Below are 20,315 nucleotides of genomic sequence, written 5' to 3'. Positions count from 1 at the left end.
AGTGTTTTAAGTTGCAGATTAGCCTATTCACCCCCCCCCTCTAGGCATCTTGAGGTCCTTTCAGACTCGGGGGCTACTCCATATGGAGTGCGATTTTTCAAATCGCAAACCATGTTAAAAATAAAATTCGGGGCATGAGCATCTCATAGCTTCGATGCAGCCTAGCAAGTACTCGAAGCAGGACTTCAAGATGAAGCTTCTGAAGAAGTCGAAGATTGCTTCAAAAGTACTCGATAAGCCTGCAGTACTCAGCTACGAAGAGCTCGGGGGCTTGTCAGACCCGGGGCCATGGGATTGTGTACATAACGTAGTTTAAAGAGGTTTAAGAGATTAAGTCCATCTTATCTCTTATTTATCTCGTTTATCTCTTATTTATCCCGTTTAAGTAGGAGATAGAGCTAACTGATACAGAGAGAATCTACTCGAGATATGTTCTGGTACGATTCCTTAGCAGGTGTTGGTTAGTATCCTTGTAACCCTGGCCTCTTGGATATATAAAGGAGGACAAAGACCCCTCTTAAAACAAGATCTCTAGATCATTTTACACCTAAGGCAATACAAACCACCATATAGGACGTAGGGTATTACGCGCTTTGCGGCCCGAACCTGTCTAAAGCTTTGTGTTCCTTGCAACTTCGAGTTCCTGGTCTCGGCGTCTCCTCACCCAAAACTTACTACCTTGGGTATATCCCTCGGTGGGCAGCCGGTAAAACACCGACAGATCCCTTTGATAAAGATGGTGAAACCAGACAAAAAATAGACATCTCATTCTTATCGCCTTCGCAATGTTGCCTGATAGCCGTAGAGGCCCTCCACCCAAAGTTTGCGTCACCTGCGCAGAATCCGCGGCCAACCACCACAACCTCTATACTTCTTCATCTGCGTAGGGAGATGAGGAGACCTCTTTCTATGTGGAGAAGGTCCGTAGTGAAGACGGTGTCAAGGTAATCGGAAGAGAGGTAGCAAGATAAGAGCCTTCATGGCGAGCCCAATGCCTCAACCAAGAGAGACTTGTGACCGGGAGCATATCTTTGGTGGAGCTCCAACGTAGACTAGGGGTGGCATTTGACTACTGGTACCACGAGATAAAATCGTCGTACCGAGTTTGCATTCTCTCTAATCCATTTTTTATATTTTTTTATACATGTAATTTGTGTGTCTTTACTTTCTTAGAGTAGTTTCTGTTAGGATTGGTTTTTGCTTGCAAAACTCCTTTCAGGTAGGTGGACACACTAGATGAATCGTAGCAGATGAATCGTAGTTGTACATGCTAATTTATATTTTGTACAAATTAGTGGAAGCTAAAGGTTAAAGTTTTTAGTTTACCTAGTTTACCTTGCCCCTGCACGAGCCGATTCCATTCATTGCGGTGAAACTGTCCAATTTAAACCGGTGGTTCAAGTATGCACTCCATCGAAGGGATTACCAGAGAAGATGCCCGGCGTACCGGGTGAATCGCAGGGTGGCAGTGCGGTGGCCAGCGAGTGACGTTTAAGCTGCCAGTGGGGGGCGAGGGGCCAGGGGAGCCGAGGATGGTAGGACGGGCGGCGGCGCAGCTGTGGCCCTACGATGCTGGCGAGCGGTGCCCATGCAGGGTTGTGTCAGGGCGACGGTTGGAGGTGGCCGACCGGCCAATGACCGTCAAGGTTGGGGTCGGGCAACAGCGGAGGCAGCCAGCCGACTGAGGCTGTCTCCAGCAGCATTCTGTAAAGCGTTCTGTACTCTATATATAGAGAAAGATTTCGTTCTCTATTGTTCTAGCAGCGTTCTCTAAATGGTGCTCTAAAATAGAGAACGCTACAGTCCTCTATATATAGAGATTCTCTCTCCTCTTCTCTATTTTTTCTTTACGTTTCAAACACTGAATTAAATAAAAATAAAATATGTCCATAGCGTTTGAGGTATGATAAATACGTACGTACAAAAATTTGGAACAAAATACGTTTCTAATATAGGGTTTAATGTATAGAGAACGAGATTTAGAGAACGTTGTTGGAGAGAAATGAGATATAGAGGAGAGAATCTTGTAGAGAATTCTGTAAATGAAGGATGTAGAGGATGGGATTTGAAGGATATCGCTGGAGACAGCCTGATGGGTCGGGCAACAAGTGAAGGTGGTCGTCAGGGTGACGGGTCGATCGGTCGGGCAACGACGGAGGCACGAGTGGGCAGACGATCATCGGTCCGGGTCGGGGGTCAGAGTAAGAACCGAGAGGATTTTTTAATCCAAGTGCTACTGTGTAAAAATATTAAATTTTATCACTAGCTTCTCTAGATATGAATGTTAATAAGGTAAGTTAAAATTTAAAAACTTTAGCATGAAGTATGAATGATAATAGAGTTAAAATTTAGTCCTCAACTTTAACCCATCTAAACAGACCTACGTGAGCTTGAGTTAGGCAAGGTACGGCTGGATCTGCATGGACTAATCTTTGGGGTCCACCACTGCCATGTCACACATGCTACACGTGCGCGATCCAATCATGCGCTGAGTAGCGTTAGTGCAAGCTCAACACGCGCCTCCCGCTGCTTGGGGCTGAACGACATCCATATTCCCTAGCGAAGAACGCATGCATAATAGTGATGTTTGTAAGAAGATCAAATGAAAATAAAGTCCATGCAGGATTGCCCTTCGATTCGGATCTAGAACTAGAATTATAAATGAAGTTGCGTCCTATGGTATAATGTGTTTGTAACTATGTATTTTTCAGAAATTCTGTTGCTAAAAATAAAGAATGTGTATTTACTAGAGAACATGTAGCAATGCTCGAGTGCAGTAAAAATGATGATGGTTTAAAATTAAAGCAACTATCAATATAGTATATGACATTCACTTATAGCAAGGCCACCAGCATTATCAGCATTACCCGAAAAAAGAAATTCCGTATGACCTTCTTCCGTCACAACGAGCGGCTATATTGCTAGTTTAAGAAAATCCGGCAGAAACACCTATTTTGTCCGATTGGAAAAAGAAAACAAAGAATCACCTCTTTTATACTACTAGACGCTAAGCGAAATCCTCAACCCCACGCCATAGATCTGCAGCCCTACTCGCCAGCCCTGAACATGGATCGAGTTGCTGGAAGAGGAGGGAGGAGTCGGCCAAGCAGCCGTGAGTTCGGGAGGTCAGGGCGGAGCGGAGCGGTCGAGCAATGGACCTCGGCCAGTGGCAGTGGGAGGCCACCACCCGTCCTGGATCCAGACTTCGATCGCGGGAAGCGAGGTCGGCGGCGCGGCCGTGGGTCCGGGAGGCCTACGTCGGTGGAGCCTTTCTCGGGCGGAGCTGCGGCGGGACGGCCCTCGGCCGCCGGGAGGCAGAGTCAGCGCGGCGGCACGATGGTGTGGCGGCCTAGGCGCCCCCAATCTCCCGCGCAACCTGGATTTGCGGAGGGTGACGTGGTGGCCGCGCTGGACAACGAGGACATCCTCGGGGAAATACTTCTCCGCCTCCCGGGGCGCCCTTCGTCGCTCCCGCGCGCCGGCGCCGTCTGCAAGCGCTGGGGCCGCCTCGCCACCGACCCCGGGTTCCTCCGCCGCTTCCGTGTCCACCACCGGAAGGCCCCCTTGCTCGGCTTCTTCTCCCACAACAGAGGCAAGATTGGCTTCACTTCCGTGCTGGATCCGCCGGACCGCATCCCCGCCGCTGGCGGCTTCTCTCTGCGGCTTCAAAGGGGCAGCAGGGTCTACGGCTGCCGCCACGGCCGCATCCTTGTGGTCACCGGCAATCCATTTAGTTTCCTTGTGTGGGACCCAGTTTCTGGCGACCAGTGCCGCGTACCCTAGCCCTCGGCGTCCGGGGGCAACAAGTATATGACAGATGGGACAGTCATTTGGCCGGCGGCGACCAGGGCCATGTCCATGGTACTTGCCACTCTTGCCCCTTCCTGGTGGTCTTCCTTGGCCGCTGCGGGGATGAAATTATGGTCTGGGTTTACTCATCGGAGACTGGCACATGGGGAGATGCCATCTCAATAATGTGGCTGAGCCCATTCGACCCGGATGATTTTGCTTGTTGCAATACCTTGGTCGGAAATTCCATTTACTGGCTATTCAATGAAAGCAGTATGGCCATTCTTGAGTTTGATTTGGATAGGCAATGCCTAGCTAAAATAGAGGTACCACTAGAAGTGATTGACCTTGACACTTCTGTCCGCGATGAGTGCCAATTCTTGATTATGCTGGCAGAAGGTGGTTACCTTGGCTTCCTCATTCTAGAAGGTTTCAATGCCCGAATATGGAAGAGGAAGGACAAGTGTGATGGTAATAATGGATGGGTGCTCAGAAATACTATGAAACTGCACCTTCCATTGAAGCGGGCACATAGGTATCCTCCAGAGATAGTAGGATTTGCTGAAGACTATAATGTTGTGTTTATAGCGACTGGTGGTGGTGTTGTTTTCATGGTCCATCTTGAATCCGCACAGTTTAAGAAACTTCCCCAAAAACTGGGCTACCGAATGTGCTATCCATTCACAAATTTCTGCACAGCAGGTAAATGTAATGCATATAGCTGTAGTAAAAAATTAAGTTATTTTCCATGATTTGTTATGAGGTGACTTTTCATTTCCATGAGAATTAGACTAACAATTTGAACTGAAGCCGTATCAGTTATTTCTTTGGCTATTAATTGAACTCTTCATATTGCGATATTTCTTTTTGTTGTCCTGAATACGCAGGAGATCTGTGTGTATCTTTGTATGAAAGAGAAAGAGTACAACCAGTCCCATTATAAAAGCTACACTGCATCACCTCACAATAACTGAGGCATGAGCAAGTTGCAGTGAACATAAAAACCGATTACCAACTAAATATTAGACACAACCTGACCTGACCAACTTCTTAGGCAAACAACTTGAACCTAGATACTTAAGAACTCTAGCACCAGCAAGCACCTGATGTGAACCGCCTCATTGAAATTTCCCTGTTTAGCAACAACTTATCTTAATCCTAGATCCCTAAGAACTCTTTAATGAAGGAGTGTACTGGACCATTCAACATTTACCCTGTTTGAGCATTCTTTTATGCTTGGTTGTAAATGAGAGTGCTGCAGTACCTATGTAATTGTAGGATGAATTGCTTTGCATTCCTGTTCTTTGGGGGGCTTTTACAAAGACCTGTTGTGCAAAGTAATGAAGTGAGCCTTATTTTAAGCCAAGGGAAGTATCAATTTATAGGTGAAAATGTGACCATTAAGAATATTATGAGTGTTTCAGGGTTGAAAGATCCCAACTCGATATGCAAATTCCTTGGCTCAGTTCTTTTAGCATGTGAATTCAATCAGTTTCAACTTTTTTAATAGATGAATTAGTGGTAAGTTCCTCAATTCCTCAGAATTGTTATGCAAATTCGAAAATAGATCTATCTTCTTTCTAGTTCATAAAACACAAAATATATTATGCATGATTTGGTAAGTAAGCTATTTATCTTCGATAGGGCCAGCTCCAATGTTATCCTCGGTTCCACCAGCCATGAGGGAGGATGATCTATTGACTCACATAGAGGTTGTCAAGCATCAGGAGTTGAATCTGATTATTGAGGATCGTGAAGTGGACAGGTGGGATCCGATGATCCTTGAAGCTAGTATGTCACCTGTGCCACTCTTGTCTATGCTTGAAACCAAGGGTCGTGGTTTGTGAAGCCACCCTGTGTTGGTTGCTAAGATGCAAGAATGTCTTCGGTTTTTCTCCTCCATCTTGTATGCATTTGCCTGTGGCATTATCCATGTGGACATTGGCTCTCCTTGTTTAGTTGTTGCCATAACAAAGCAAGTGTTATGGTTGGGATGGCACTAGACTTAATTAATCTGATGCTCAAAGGCTCAGATTGTGTTTTATATATATTGAACACTAAAGTTGTTATCTTATTTGTAGGAAGAAGTTTCACATAGTTACCAATGGCAAGTTGCCCATGGTGTTTGTATCAATATATGTAGCTGGATGTTTGTGAACTATTTTGCCCAGATGAGGATGCTTATGTGTTTCCAAAGTGTCAGTTATCTTGTGTACCGTTTTTGTCATCAGGTCGAGAGTACCGTTGCTTGATGCTTTGATTTAGAGTTCGTTCCCCCGTGTCATCTTCTATTCGCTTGTGTGCAGCTGGATCAAATTTTGACCATTTCTGTCAATGTGCTGTTACGTGTTAAGAGTTTAGTGCTGCGCGAATGTGTCAGTGTTTTGTGGTTGATTGCAGGGCATCCGCCGGGCGGCGTCGCAGTGTTAGGTGGAGAATCTTATTACTAAAAGATAATGAGAGTAACTATGGTTGCCTAACTTGGTTCACCATAGATTGCATGTTTATATAGAGAAACAAATGTTACAGATATAGATGGTCTAAACTAGAACTCCTGTGCGGACAATACATCAATCCTAATTTAACTCTATTCTATCTATAGGAGTTCTGGTAACAACCATCTAAGTATTAGATTACAACTCTATGATGAATTATCTCTAACACCCCCACTCAATCTAAACTCTTCTAGCCACCTTGAAGTTTAAGATTGCGAACAAATGCATCCATCTTTGTAGGCGGTAAAGCTTTCGTAAAACCGTCCGCAAGCTGATCTCCAGAAGCAATGAATCGAACTTGTAGCTGCCTTCTCATAACTCTCTCTCGTACAAAGTGAAAATCAATTTCAATATGTTTTGCTCTAGAATGGAACACTGGATTAGCTGATAAATATGTGGCACCAAGATTATCACACCAAAGAATCGATGTGCATTGTAATTTAATACCCAGTTCGGCAACAAGTTGCTCAAGCCAAATTATTTCTGCAGTAGCATTTGCCATAGCCTTATATTCTGCCTCTGTACTAGATCTCGAGACAGTTGGTTGTTTTCTTGCACTCCATGATTTTAGGTTGCTGCCAAAAAATACAGCAAAGCCTCCTGTGGAGCGCCTATCATCTGGATCACCTGCCCAATCTGCATCTGAGAAAGCACTAATAACCGATGACCAATTTTTCTGAATATGCATCCCAAAGCCAACAGTATGTTGCACATATCTTAGTATTCTTTTCATTGCAGTCCAATGAACAGATGTTGGTGCATGAAGGAATTGACAAACTCTATTCACAGCGAAGGACAGATCCGGCCGTGAGATAGTCAAATATTGAAGAGCACCAACAATACTTCTGTAGCGAGTAGCATCTTCAGAACTAAGTGGGTCACCAGCATAATTTGACAGTTTGTCAGATGCGGATAACGGAGTAGTGCAAGGTTTACACCCGAGCATCCCTACACGCTTTAGAACATCCTGCGCATATCTGGCTTGAGAGAGAGTTATGCCGTTTGCTTCTTCTGTGACTTCTATACCCAAGAAATAATGTAGTTTGCCAAGATCCTTTAGAGCAAAATCCTCTTTCAAATGAGCAAGAAGAGCTGTTACGGCTTCAGGAGATGAGCTTGTAACAATAATATCATCGACATAGATGAGCATATAGATGGTTATTCCATGCTTATGATATATAAATAGAGACATATCTGATTTTGAAGATACAAAGCCTAAAGTAAAGAGCTTGGAACTTAACCTGGAATACCATGCTCTGGGCGCCTGCTTCAGTCCATAGATAGCCTTGTCCAATTTACATATATACCCAGGCGTTTCAGAATTCTCAAACCCTGGTGGCTGTTTCATGTAAACTTCCTCTTCCAGAACACCATGCAAGAACGCATTCTGTACATCAAGTTGTCGAAGGCACCATCCACTTGAAACTGCAACAGATAGTACCAATCTAATTGTGGCCATCTTAACAACTGGACTAAAAGTATCCTCATAGTCAATGCCATATCTCTGTTTGAAGCCCTTCGCTACTAAACGAGCTTTGTATCTATCAATACTTCCATCAGCTTTGCGCTTTATTTTGAATACCCATTTGCAATCTATTACGTTGTGCCTTGATTTATTTGGGACCAGATGCCATGTGTGATTTTTATCAAGAGCTTGAACCTCAGCTTCCATTGCTTGTCGCCATCTAGGATCGGCAAGTGCTTCTTCAACAGAGTTGGGCTCGCCAGTAGCACTGAAAAGACCATATCTGATCATGCCATCATACAATTTTTTTGATTTAGTAATACCGCTTTGTAGACGTGTTTGATGCCTTGGTTGAGCTGGCGCATGCGACAACACACTGGGTGATGTAGGTGTCAGCGTGTGGTCTGGTGGGGAAGCTGTGTTTGCATCATCCAAAACCGCAGCAGCGTCGCCTGCGTGATCAGAAGAAGATTCACCCGCGTGATCCGACGGAGCGTCGCTGAGGATCTCTGCGTCTGCGATGACAGGTACGATCGGATCAGATGGATCACCTCCAATAGCTGTGCCTGAATCACCATCGTACTGGCTGCTAGGATCTGATGCGCCATGTTGCACTGCTCCAGGCATAAAGACTGGTTCACCAGGAACCTGTGAATGAAGCTCGCCTGCAATATTTTCTTGAGCTCCACTAGCATTAGCCGGCACATTAGTATTAGTAATATCAGAAGCAGTGCAATAATCATCCCCGGGATTAAGCAGCGATGAAGGAAGGAGAACGATTTCTTTTCTGAGCAATGCACCAGCATTACGATGGAGTTGTGAAAACGGGAAAACAGCTTCATCAAACACAACATCCCGAGAAATATATATACGGCCAGTAGAAATATCAAGGCATTTAAAACCTTTGTGCATAGAACTATAGCCAAGGAAAACACATTGGGTTGATCGAAAAGATAATTTCCTGGAGTTATATGGTCTCAAATTGGGCCAACACGCACAACCAAAAATGCGAAGATTGCTATAGTCAGGTTGTTCATGTAGGAGGCAAGTACTGGGAACTTCAAAGTTGATGACTTTGCTGGGAAGCAGGTTGATGAGATATGTGGCAGCAAGAAAAGCTTGATCCCAAAATTTTAGAGGCATGGAAGCGTGAGCAAGAAGAGCTAAGCCGACTTCGACAATATGCCTATGTTTCCGTTCGGCAGCCCCATTCTGTTGATGGGCATGAGGACAAGATACACGATGCGTGATCCCAACTTGCTTAAAAAAAGAATTTAGTTTCTCATACTCGCCTCCCCAATCGGACTGAACGCAAAGGATTTTTTGTGAGAATTTTCTTTCAACAAGTTTTTGGAAATCTTGAAAAACATGAAACACATCAGACTTGTGCTTCAAGAGATAGATCCATGTATATTTGCTATAGTCATCAATAAAGCTCACGTAATAATTGTAGCGCCCAACCGAGATTGGAGCCGGCCCCCATACATCAGAATAGATCAATTGAAGGGGAGCACTCGAAATTTTATTTGATATAGAATAAGGAAGTTGATGGCTCTTGGCCCTTTGACATGAATCACAAACTGACTCCAAACTCTTAGACCTATCACAAGGTAATTTATTCTGGCTAAGAATCTTCTGAACTATAGGAATAGAAGGATGACCTAGATGACTATGCCATAGGGATGTAGAAGGAATATGAACTCCAAAAGCTCCATATTTCGACTCTAACCCCTCTTTTTGGATGAGAGGGTACAAACCACCCTTGCATCTACCGTGTTGTAAAATCTTCCTCGTGTCCTGATCCTTGATAAGAAAGAAATCGGGATGAAATTCAAAGAAAGCATGGTTGTCTTTGGCAAGTTTATGAACGGAGGCTAGACTTTTGGCAGAGGTAGGCACATGAAGAATATTATTGAGATGAAGTTTACTTGACGGGGTATGAAAAATTGCATGTCCAATATTACTAATATTCATACCTGTGCCGCTTGCAGTATGGACCTTTTCCTTGCCACTGTATTTGTCATGGACTGTCATCTTCTCTAGCTCGCCAGTGACATGATTTGTAGCTCCACTATCAGCATACCAATTTGTGTCAATACCATAAGCTTCAGTGGGTCGCCCACGATATTGATCATCTTCTTCATAGCGAAAGTAGCATTGTTTGGCTTCGTGATTATCCTTCCTGCATATTTGACATTGTGTCCTTTTATTGCTCTGCTGATTTTTGCCTTGGTTGCTGAAGTTCTGATTGTTTTGAGCTGGGCGCCCTTGATTGAATCTGCCACCACCACGACGGCCACCGGTGCGCCCACGATTGCCACGCCCTCGAGATGCCACATTGGCCGAGGATTGATAATGTGCAGACCCTTGATACATCTCAAGTCGAAGATCATATTCCATGAGAAGTGAATAAAGTTCAGAAAGAGAGAGCTCTCCTGATCGACCCATCATAGCAGAGACAAAAGGATGATAATCAAAATCTAATCCATTAAGTATATGAGCAACCACCTCATCATCGTTGATGCTGACACCAGCGGAAGCAAGTTCATCTTTAATATTCTGCATCTTGTTGAAGTATTCCGCCGTCGTGAGGCTTCCCTTCTTTACGGTGGACAGTTGCACGCGCAGATTAGTAATCCGCGCTCTTGATTGTGCTGCAAACATGACCCCCAGTGCCTTCCAAGCTTGGGCAGAGGTCGTTGCAGTCGTGATCCCGGCTAGAACTTCCTTGGAGACCGAATTCACCAGATAGCCAAGTAGCTGTTGATCTTTTTCCACCCATAAGTCATGCTCTGGGTTGGGAATCTCCTTCTTCTTGCCGTTGTCTTCAGCTTCTATTACTTCCGACGGCTCAGGAATAGTTCCTTCTAAGATGCCTAGTAACTTGGCACCACGAACAGCCGGGAGGAATTGGGTTTTCCACAGAACGAAATTGTTCCGCGTGAGTTTCTCTGACACCGGGTGTCCGAGAAGCAATCTTGCATCGTGAGAAGATGACGACGCCATCTGTTGTTGCGAGAGGAGCGTCACAAAGACTTCTGTGTTGCGGCCCTCTTGTCGCAGATCTCGTCGGGGAAGAAGAGGTCACGATCGCCTTGCGTCGTTGTCCGTTCGACGAGATTGGATTGTAGATCTATTTTAGGAAGAGGCGGCTCTGATTACCATAAAAGATAATGAGAGTAACTATGGTTGCCTAGCTTGGCTCACCATAGATTGCATGTTTATATAGAGAAACAAATGTTACAGATATAGATGGTCTAAACTAGAACTCCTGTGCGGACAATACATCAATCCTAATTTAACTCTATTCTATCTATAGGAGTTCTGGTAACAACCATCTAAGTATTAGATTACAACTCTATGATGAATTATCTCTAACAATTACAACAAGGAGAGGTGCCCGAACAAGGAGTTAATCAACCAAACAAGGGTAAGAGTAGAAAATCTCAATGGGCGTGGCGGGAGCATCATCAACATCAAGGTATGGTGCCTATGTTTATGCACATGATTTATGAACCACAAGCCCACGATGATATTGTAGCTTTCTCTCACAAGTATATTCATCCAAGGTTTATATATTTTGAATCCATAGATGTTGACCAACCTACAAAATTGGCACCTTTCTTTCCGGTAAAGAAAACCTACCTATGTAGAGAAACTAAAATTTATCTCCTGAGAGTGGTGTGTCTTTATGGAGTTCCTAAGATGATCGTTCCATATCAAGGACTGCAATTTACCGCTCGTTTTTGGAAGCTCTCCATGGTGCCATGGACACTACTCTAACCTTATCATCCATAAAATGATTGGCAAATAGAGTGTTTAAATCAAATTCTTGAAGATATACTAGCATGCTGCAAAAAGTAAGAACAAACTATGGGTGTGTTTGGTTAGATTTTGCAACCCGCTTTTGCTTTTGCAAAAGTCAAAAACTAACTAAAGGGCTTAAAAACCCTATGTGCTTTTGCCCAAAAGCAGGTACAAATGCAAATGCACCTGTCCCTGTATTTTTAATGGCTTTTAGGGTAAAAAATTACCCACCTGCCACTGGTTATGAAAAAACGGTTCGCTTCTATTCTCCCCCACCTGTCCGACTTCCGTCTTCCTCCCACCCGCGCCTCCAGCCCCACCCCGCCCACCACCCCTCCCGCCCCGGCGCTGCCCCGCCCCCCGCCCGCCTCCGCTCGGCGCCGCCCTGCCCCGTCCCTACCAAATAGTGAAAAACTTAGAAAATTTAATATTTTCTTTCTAAAAGATATATTTACATATGAAATAGTGAATATATTAGATTTGTACGAGTATTAGAGTACATAGACAGTCCCATAAATCTTTAGGTGTGTTACTAATATTTCACAGCTGCTCTAACTAAACGGTCTTCTGCTTTTCCCACAACAGCTTTTTCACAGCCCACAGCTCATAGCAGCTTTTTCAAAAGTCACAGCTCAACTAAACACAAAACAATTAAGGACTCCACAAAACAATTAAGGACTCCACTACCACGTGCACATGCACAAGTTTATCACCAACGCGCTTACCTTATCTGATGGATCTCTGTTCTTCAACACGCACACAACATGTTATGCCAATGTCATCTCCACCTTACGCTGCCACAGCTATCCCAACTGATTTCCTCCCTCTCCAGCCCGAGGCACCCCCGTCTCCACCGCTGCTACCCTCCACCATCACCACGCCCGACCTAGTCTTGTCGGACTTCGACATCATCACCACCATCTCTATCCAACCGCCATCCTCTGTTGCCCCAACAAGTAGCTCCCCTTCCGCCGCCTCCCTGTTGTCGCAACCGTGACAACCATGGAAACCCTTGAAGCCCACGAACCTAATCCTAAAACGTTCAACCCTAACTTTTGGTGAGTTCCTTCGGACCCCAACACCAGTGAGTTCCTTCATTTTTTATTTTTCTTAGGTTTTCTATTTTTCTTTTTCTTCTTTTGCTTTTCTTATCTTTTTTGTGTCACACGTCAGATGCTAAATTTCCCCGGAGCAAGAATAAGTATTTCTCTACAAATAAATAGATGGAGCCATAACAATTCTTATCAAATCAAGGCAACAATCAAGTTTGTTAGTGGCTGAATACTGGAACCACAAATTATTTCATTGAACTGAAATGGCGAACCATACATATGCGAAAGAGTAAAGGTTTGATCTTGAATTCTTGATACAAGCCAATAAAAACAGACCCCATCAAGAAGGTTTAACTCTGAATGCTATGCAAACCCTTAAAATTAGGTTCACTTTCACATCAGAGTATCCAAAAACAGAAGGATTCTAAAAAGAAAATAAGGAAGGAAATAACCCAGTTTTTAAAAACCATGGTTTGCACTTTTCTTCCATCCAAAGAAAAAGTCTTGGTGAAAGAAAGACGCGGACGTACTGGTGGCGCCGGAGGACGCCTCACCGGCGGCGCGCATTCCAGTGTCTACACGGCGCAGGATGCCACGGCAGTCTTCACGCCGGCAGCCCGGACGAGTGAGAAGGTGGGCAGGGGCAGGCTACTTGGCGGCGGCGCGAGGGCGTGCATCAGGTCCTCGACGAACCCCCTGGTCACCTCGCGCTCCAGATCGTCCAGCGCCTCGACTACCGCCGGCGCTGACGGCAGCGGCGTGGCGCGCTCCAGCGGCTTCCTCCGCTGCGCCCTCGGCGGCTCCTCCCCCGGCCTCGGCGCCCGCGGCTTCTTCCTCTTGTACTCTCCTAGTCCCGTCCTCCTCGGCGCCGCGGGCTTTCCCATAGCGGCAGCCGCCGCCCGATGCGGCGCCGCGGCGTACTTGGCCATGCTCGCCATCACCGGCGGGAGCGGGCCCAGAGCCGGGCGGCGAGGAGGCAGCGGAGGGAGGGAGAGCGAAGAGTGCAGGTACGGCGTGTACTGAAACGGGGGCAGCTGCGAAACGTATGGGAAGGAGCTGTAGATGCTGCTTGTGCGGGGCGGCAGCGCGCTCATGGCGATGCTGCGGCAGCCATCGTCGACGGCGTCCGTCCACCGCATGAAGTCGAATCCGCTGGCAGATCGATCGATGAGGACATTGTCCATCTCCGTGATCTTGATTGGAATATTTGCAGATCTTGGCTTCTTGGGGGAGAGAGGCGAAGAGGCAGGCTGAGGTGCCAAGCCGCTTGCTTCTCGCTCCCGGCCGGGCGAGGGGCTGTCTCGGAGGTGACGCCGCGCCGCCTCTTATAACGGACTTGGGGGTGGCGCGGTTGACTTTGAAGTCGACGGTCGACGGCTTGAGTTTGTTATTAGCGAGTGATTTGCGCATGCGAATCTTTTAACATCGAGTTGATATTGCTGGTGGGTCCTCTAGGATATTGGTAATAAACTTCTTATATGTGACACCATCCACTTCATCACTATCTTCAAAATATTATCTGTCTCCCAAAGATACTTATAGGTAGGATCAAAACATATTTCTAAATAAGAACCTTTTTTAAATAAATCTAACAATGTCAATATTATGTTATTTGTGATCTTAAAAGATAACAATAGTTTGACATAGAATAATATAAATAAACTAGTATTATAATTGGTTGAAGTACCATTTCAATTTTGATGCAACATAACAAAATAATAATGATTTTGATGCAACCTTGTTTAAGTGAAGCAGAATCTAGAGAAAAAGATTAACGTAATAGCATGCTTGATTGATTACTGTACAATGCCGTTTCTAAAGCCAAACTTAACAAAACTTAGACATGAATACAATATCATAAACATTGAATCATAAAGAAGCAAATCATTTCTAAAGCGAAAACCGGGACACTATACGATGCTTAAAATAAATGTGCGCATGGAGTTGGAAGTAGAAAACTCTAGGGGCTTCCATGCAAACCAGCCTCTCCGCTGTCTCCAATCAACTTGCACGGTTCGGCAGAAAACAAATCCACCGACCAGTACGGTCCGGCCCAACCGCCCATGATCACAACTGTGGCCATCCAACGACAGCGAGGCGGCCACCTACCATACTCCTACTGACGGTGGGCCTAACTGGTCCCGGGCACCACATGTAATTGCACAAAGCGTCCGTGCGCCACACGATGGCCCTTGTGGCCTTGTGGCTGTGGGCGTCTCCCGGCAGTGGCGGGAATCGTGCGGGCAAGGGGCCATGTGCGGCCGAGGCGATCGACCGCCAAACTGACGCGGGCCGTCGGATGCGGATCTCTGACGGTGGCGCTGAGGCCAATCCGACCGCCCGCCCGTCCAGCGTCGCCTGCTCATGGCCTGTACTTGCTTGTACACCTCAAAACTGCAGGGAAGCACCACTTGTGCATATGCACCGGTCAGTTCATCATAGACCAATTTTGTGTGCCTCACATGATTTCGGTTGGGACTTTACCCGATTGAGGTCGAGTGGCTTAGGATGGGGAGGCACGACGTATCATGCTTTTTTTTTCAAATAATCTTTTTAAGTTTTACCCTTTTGCGAGAGTTACAATGAACATCGGTTTCGGTCCGTTCTTCATGACCTACTTCTGGATTTAAAAGAATTCCAAAAAATAGATCCTTGAAAAAATGAGACCCACCACCGAGTAGTTATCCAACCTGCATGGTCGCCACGCGGCATTGGCTCCATCGACCGCCCACCTGTTCCTTTCCTCACCACCGCCCCTCGCTATGAATCCCGCGCGCCACCTCTCTCTGCTCACGGTGGTGAGCAATGGTTCCGAATCCGGTGGGAGTACCGGCGGCACCCGTAGGAGCCAGCCCAGTTGCGCCCGATTGATTGGAGGCCGGAGTGTCGGCGGCGGCCGCTTGAGCCAGCCCGGCCATGGCAGCTCCGAGCGGATTAGTGGCGCGCCCTGCCGGGTGCGCGGCCAAGGCGGCTGGACCAGAGGCCCCTTCGATGGACGACCTCCCGCCTGCGCGTGGACTTCAACGACCAGCTCTACGTTGCCGTTTCGGAGGACCAAGATTTTGGGTTGGACCCTGCCATGTTCTGCTCTGAATCGGAGGCGCAACTTAGCGAAGGTGATGTCCCCATCTCGCAGGATGCCGTATTGGTGGTGCCGGAGACGCTGGAGGAGGATTGGCCTGTTGCCGTGGAGCAGGAGGTGGCTGCCGTAGGTGGGTCTGCAGTGGCTGTGGTCAAGCCAATGTTGGAGCAGCCTGTGGCCGATGAAGAACATCAGGCTGCCAACTGAATGCGTGCGCGTGTTTTGTTTTTTAGCGCTTTTTTCTCAGGATAACTCCGCCGCCGTGATTTAAGGCCGGCTACAACAAACGAAACGGTGGTTCCATGGTGGTTGGGGGACCGTGCAGTTATAGACGTATTTGAGGTCATTTGCCACATCCACTAATTTGTTGGAAAAAAGATAAAGTGCACTCTTCGCGGGACGGAGAGAGTAGCAGTTATAGCAGTTAACTAATTCAGTTACCAATTCTATATTTTCTAGAGAAAAAATATGTTTACTAGAAGCTAAAGAAGCGCACGCCCATAGGCGACCAAGTTCGTCAACTTTGCCAAGAGAGCAAGAGAAATCCTCCAGAGGGAGCACCGTACCACCACCACCACCGTTATCTTAGCCGACTAAAACAACGAGAAGTGAAAAAAGAATGCACAACAAGTTCAAATCAAGGAGCTTGGGCGTAACAGCTATTGTGCAAGCTCTCCCCAAGCCCGTTCCCCAAGTATAGATGATTCAAACTTGAGCAACCAACCAATTAATTTCTTATTAATTACTACTACGAAAACGGTTTGCAGGGATGGGTAAAAATATACTTTTGGAAGCGGGTGCGGTACACGCCTCTATTTCTCGCAGCTAGAAATACTGTTTGCAGGAGCGGGTACCAAACCCGCCCTAAAAATCTATTTTTATAGGTGGGTCATGCCCTAACCCGTCCCTAGAAATCAATCTTCAGAGGTGGGTGCCTGCAAACTGTTTTTCAGGGGCGGGTGATGGCTTCGGCCGCCTCTAAAAATATCCTTCCCGGCAAAATTTTGCACAATTTTCATGCCAAATTTTTAAAATGGATTCTCAATTAATCCATTCAGATCCAACACTCAAATAATAATATATATGCAATCAAATTGTATAGCTAGTTCCTACCTCAATAAGGAAAGAGTAAAGATACATTTCATGCTACTCTTCCAAGTTGGTACATTGATCAGTACTTACAATAAGGAAAGAGTAAAGATACATCCGTGCTACTGTTCTTACAATAGTGCAAGTCGTACATCAATACTTTAGGTCTTAAGTTCGTACATTGATCAGTACTTAAGTTCATACAAATTCAAATCCATAAGAAAAGGGTAGGGGCACATCCATGCATATTACACATTTCATGCTACTCCTCCAACCCACTTCTTTAGATATGGGATATAGTTAAGGTCTCCAATCGTCCAGCTTAGAACTTCATCAAAATAAGCTAGAGCACGGACGAGTGCACTCTGTTCCGCTTCCCAATGATAGTCACATTCAGTACTATAAATATCGAACAATAGAGTGTTAAGCTGATTTGGCCTGTAAAAGGTGAGTTTTGTTTGGAACTTCAAGCCTCCAATGAGGAATGGCTCTCCACCCATGTAAGTTAAATCTAACTTTTCCAAGACTTGATCCAGAATCGCCCGAAAGCTCATTGCCGCATAGGTAGTACCATATAGTAGATGCTAAAAGGTGATAATAACGTTATGAAAGTTGAAAGATGTAATATAACTAAAGTTAACAACGATAAAAAACGTATCTTATACCCTATTTTGTTGATTAAGCTGACAAAGTCTCTCAGCAGTTAGAATAGCATTGCTTTCTCCCACCTCGAGCTGCTTCATTCGAAAATATGAAAAGTCTGGCACAAAGTACCTATGATCTTGAAGCTGCTCTAGGCAGGCCTCCATGGCTAGCCTTACATAAGTTTTCTATTTTTGTGCTATTCCACTCATTACGGCAATTAAAACCGTAGGGATGGTCTCTCGTGGTGCTATCAAAGCAAATCTATGTTTCGAACAGGTATTTGAAAAGAGATATGTACTTTTTTAAATAAGGTTGATGAATAATCTCAGTATAGCAGAACCGCCCGAATTAATCCGGTTTAAGTGCACTAACTATCATCATAGAGGCAATCCAGGCTAACACGCACATAAAATGGAGTAAAACGACAGTCTGCTGGGTAACATTCCGATGCAACCACTGGAATTTCGATCGAAACAATGCATACATACAACCCACACGAAGGTGAGCTTAGAGATTACAACAATCCACAAATTTTAAATCATAGAGTTCAACATGAATTATTATTACAAACCAAGTTCGAATTCATGCATAAACAAGTACTTTCAGAGTTTAATAGTGCAGCGGAAAATAAACGATATTTCTAATGACGATACAAGATATCATGATGAAGCCCATACATGATATCATTCAGCGTTATTATCTTTGGCAGGGGACGCATCCCATTTCACCATCCAACCAGAAGGAAGAGTACACAGCCAAGTCAAACTAGCAACCATGTGCTCAAATGTCTCCCTGAAACAAAGCCACAAAAGGCTGAGTATACTAATACTCAGCAAGGCTTACCCGACTAGTGGTGTATACTTAGTCGACTCCTAGACATGCAAAGCTTTTGGCTGAGGGTTGTTTTTACCAAAAAACATCTAAGAGTGAATCTTTACTTCCAAGTTTTAACATCAAGTTACAGTTGATTAACCATTTTAGGTAATCCATACCACGCATGGTGGAAAAATAATTAACTGAGCATCCAACCATATTAATCATCATCATTGTTCCTCTTCTTACTCTATGTGGTATAAGATTTAAGTAGTCTCAATAGCCGTGAGAAATGGATGATTCGAATCGAATTTCTTAACCTTGCAAGGGAAATCTAAATACACGTCTTGTGGTTACTCACACAGTCACACGCGCAATTTTTCCCCTTTATTTGTGTTTCATGGAACAGGGCCACCATCCTCGAGTATAGGTCCACGAACCACAGAACGATGCTGGACCGTGGCTGCTCTTGCACTCACCATGTGCCCATGGGAACGACGTCAAGATGGTGGAAGGTATATTCCAGCCCCGATTCAATCAAGTACTTAAGCTTACCGATTACCATATTCTCGGCATGTAGTTAATACATTCAAAAACTTAACCACCACTACCACACACCACGACCTTAGCATTTTCACTAAATAGACGGAGCCTCAATCATCAATAGGAATATCATAATATAGCCCCTGTCCGTCGACCTTATGATTCCAACATAGGTAAAACAAGCAACTCCTGTATCTCGCGAGTGATACAAAATCACTCGACTTTTACCTGAGTCCTATTAGGGTGGCAATATAGCGACCGATACAGACTAGTATTCATATCATAGGTACTAAAATTATGCAATTAGAATTTCAATCAACTCCTACAAACTTAATGGACAATACCATATATAAATAAAAGTTGCATAAATTTTAAAAAAATAGGGGTTATGCTCCGGAGCTTGCCTTCCTGAGCAAATCTAGCATTGGGCTCTTCCAAACTTTAGATCGGGTCTTTAGCAACTTCAGTTAAATTAACTTGAGCTTCGCGGTGCTCACTCTCGAACTCTAGCACCAGCTCGTAGGTTCCGTCGGCAAGTCGTCGATTCTATATGAATGCATATGTATGAGTGGTTTTAATGGTACAAGATAAATAACTATTTCACTGTAAAGTTGTCATTCAACAAAATTCAAGTTAAGTTGTAAAGCACTTTATTTTCTTTGCCCACTTAAAGCACTTTATTTTCTTTTCCTTGGGCAGTCATTTATCGAGTAGTATCTGGATTAACTAACTTCATTAAGTAATTAAGTAATTGAGTGGTTTTGCCATTTTATTAATGGCCATCTTTCAAAAGTAAGCATGGATTAAAACAAAACAACTCATAGAGATAGTTTCTGGTGTTGAGATTTTTACGCGGAGCACATTACTTAAGTACAAACTCACCGTAAAATTTTCAGCCATTTTTATTCATCAGATTAATCATGAAAAATCCATTAACAGCTACTGCTAGGATCAAGATCTATTTATACAGAACAAACTATGCAAAAACTAGTGCTCAACATTTTACCGAGTACTCCTAAACTTATGATGAGTCTACTGTAAATTTTTAGATTTTAGTGTGTAAGATACATGGCATAGAAAATAAGTCAAGATACATCTACATTAATTAAAATTTATTTCTACAGGTAGTTCCACAAAATTTCTATGTCTCAAACTTTTCGAACATGATAATCTAGTCAAAGATAGTCTCTGATTAAAATTTTTTATTTTTTTAAGCACCAAAACTAGTTACTTTGATTTAATGTAGTTTTTCTTATCTAAAAATATATGAGCAAGTTAGACAGAAGTAAAAAGTTCCAAACTTTATCCATAGAATTTATGCATCCAGATTAGTCTATTATAAAATTTTCAACCCTAAAATATTAGTAGAACAGCATGAACAAATAACTCTACCAAAAAAGCACATCAAACAAGATCCCACAAAAACTACTCGTAGAGACATGTTCTGGCCTTAAAATTTTTTACACAAATCTTAACAAGCAGAGACTAGCTTATGGTCCAAAAATCATTCCCAGTACTATCCTATATCAAGAGAT

At 44.4% G+C, this 20,315-nt stretch overlaps 1 protein-coding gene, 1 non-coding gene and 1 pseudogene across 2 annotated transcripts; 1 reads left to right on the top strand and 2 right to left on the bottom strand.

Moving 5' to 3' along the window:
• Positions 1-2,854: 2,854 nt before the first annotated feature.
• On the top strand, positions 2,855-11,463 carry LOC112877268 (annotated as a pseudogene).
• Positions 10,137-10,275, bottom strand: LOC112878437. The gene has a single exon (XR_003225762.1). It is a non-coding gene; the product is annotated as a small nucleolar RNA Z247 (small nucleolar RNA).
• A 1,378-nt stretch (positions 11,464-12,841) lies between the features above and the next one.
• On the bottom strand, positions 12,842-13,916 carry LOC112876444 (atherin-like). The gene has a single exon (XM_025940565.1). The coding sequence runs from the start codon at positions 13,790-13,792 to the stop codon at positions 13,184-13,186; it is 609 nt and encodes a 202-aa protein (XP_025796350.1). The 5' UTR covers positions 13,793-13,916; the 3' UTR covers positions 12,842-13,183.
• Positions 13,917-20,315: the final 6,399 nt, after the last annotated feature.

This window comes from Panicum hallii, chromosome 9 (assembly GCF_002211085.1).
Source record: "Panicum hallii strain FIL2 chromosome 9, PHallii_v3.1, whole genome shotgun sequence".
In the NCBI taxonomy this organism is placed as follows: Eukaryota; Viridiplantae; Streptophyta; class Magnoliopsida; order Poales; family Poaceae; genus Panicum; species Panicum hallii.
The sequence above is the reverse complement of the archived record's forward strand: the minus strand, read 5'-3'. Positions and strand labels throughout refer to the sequence as shown.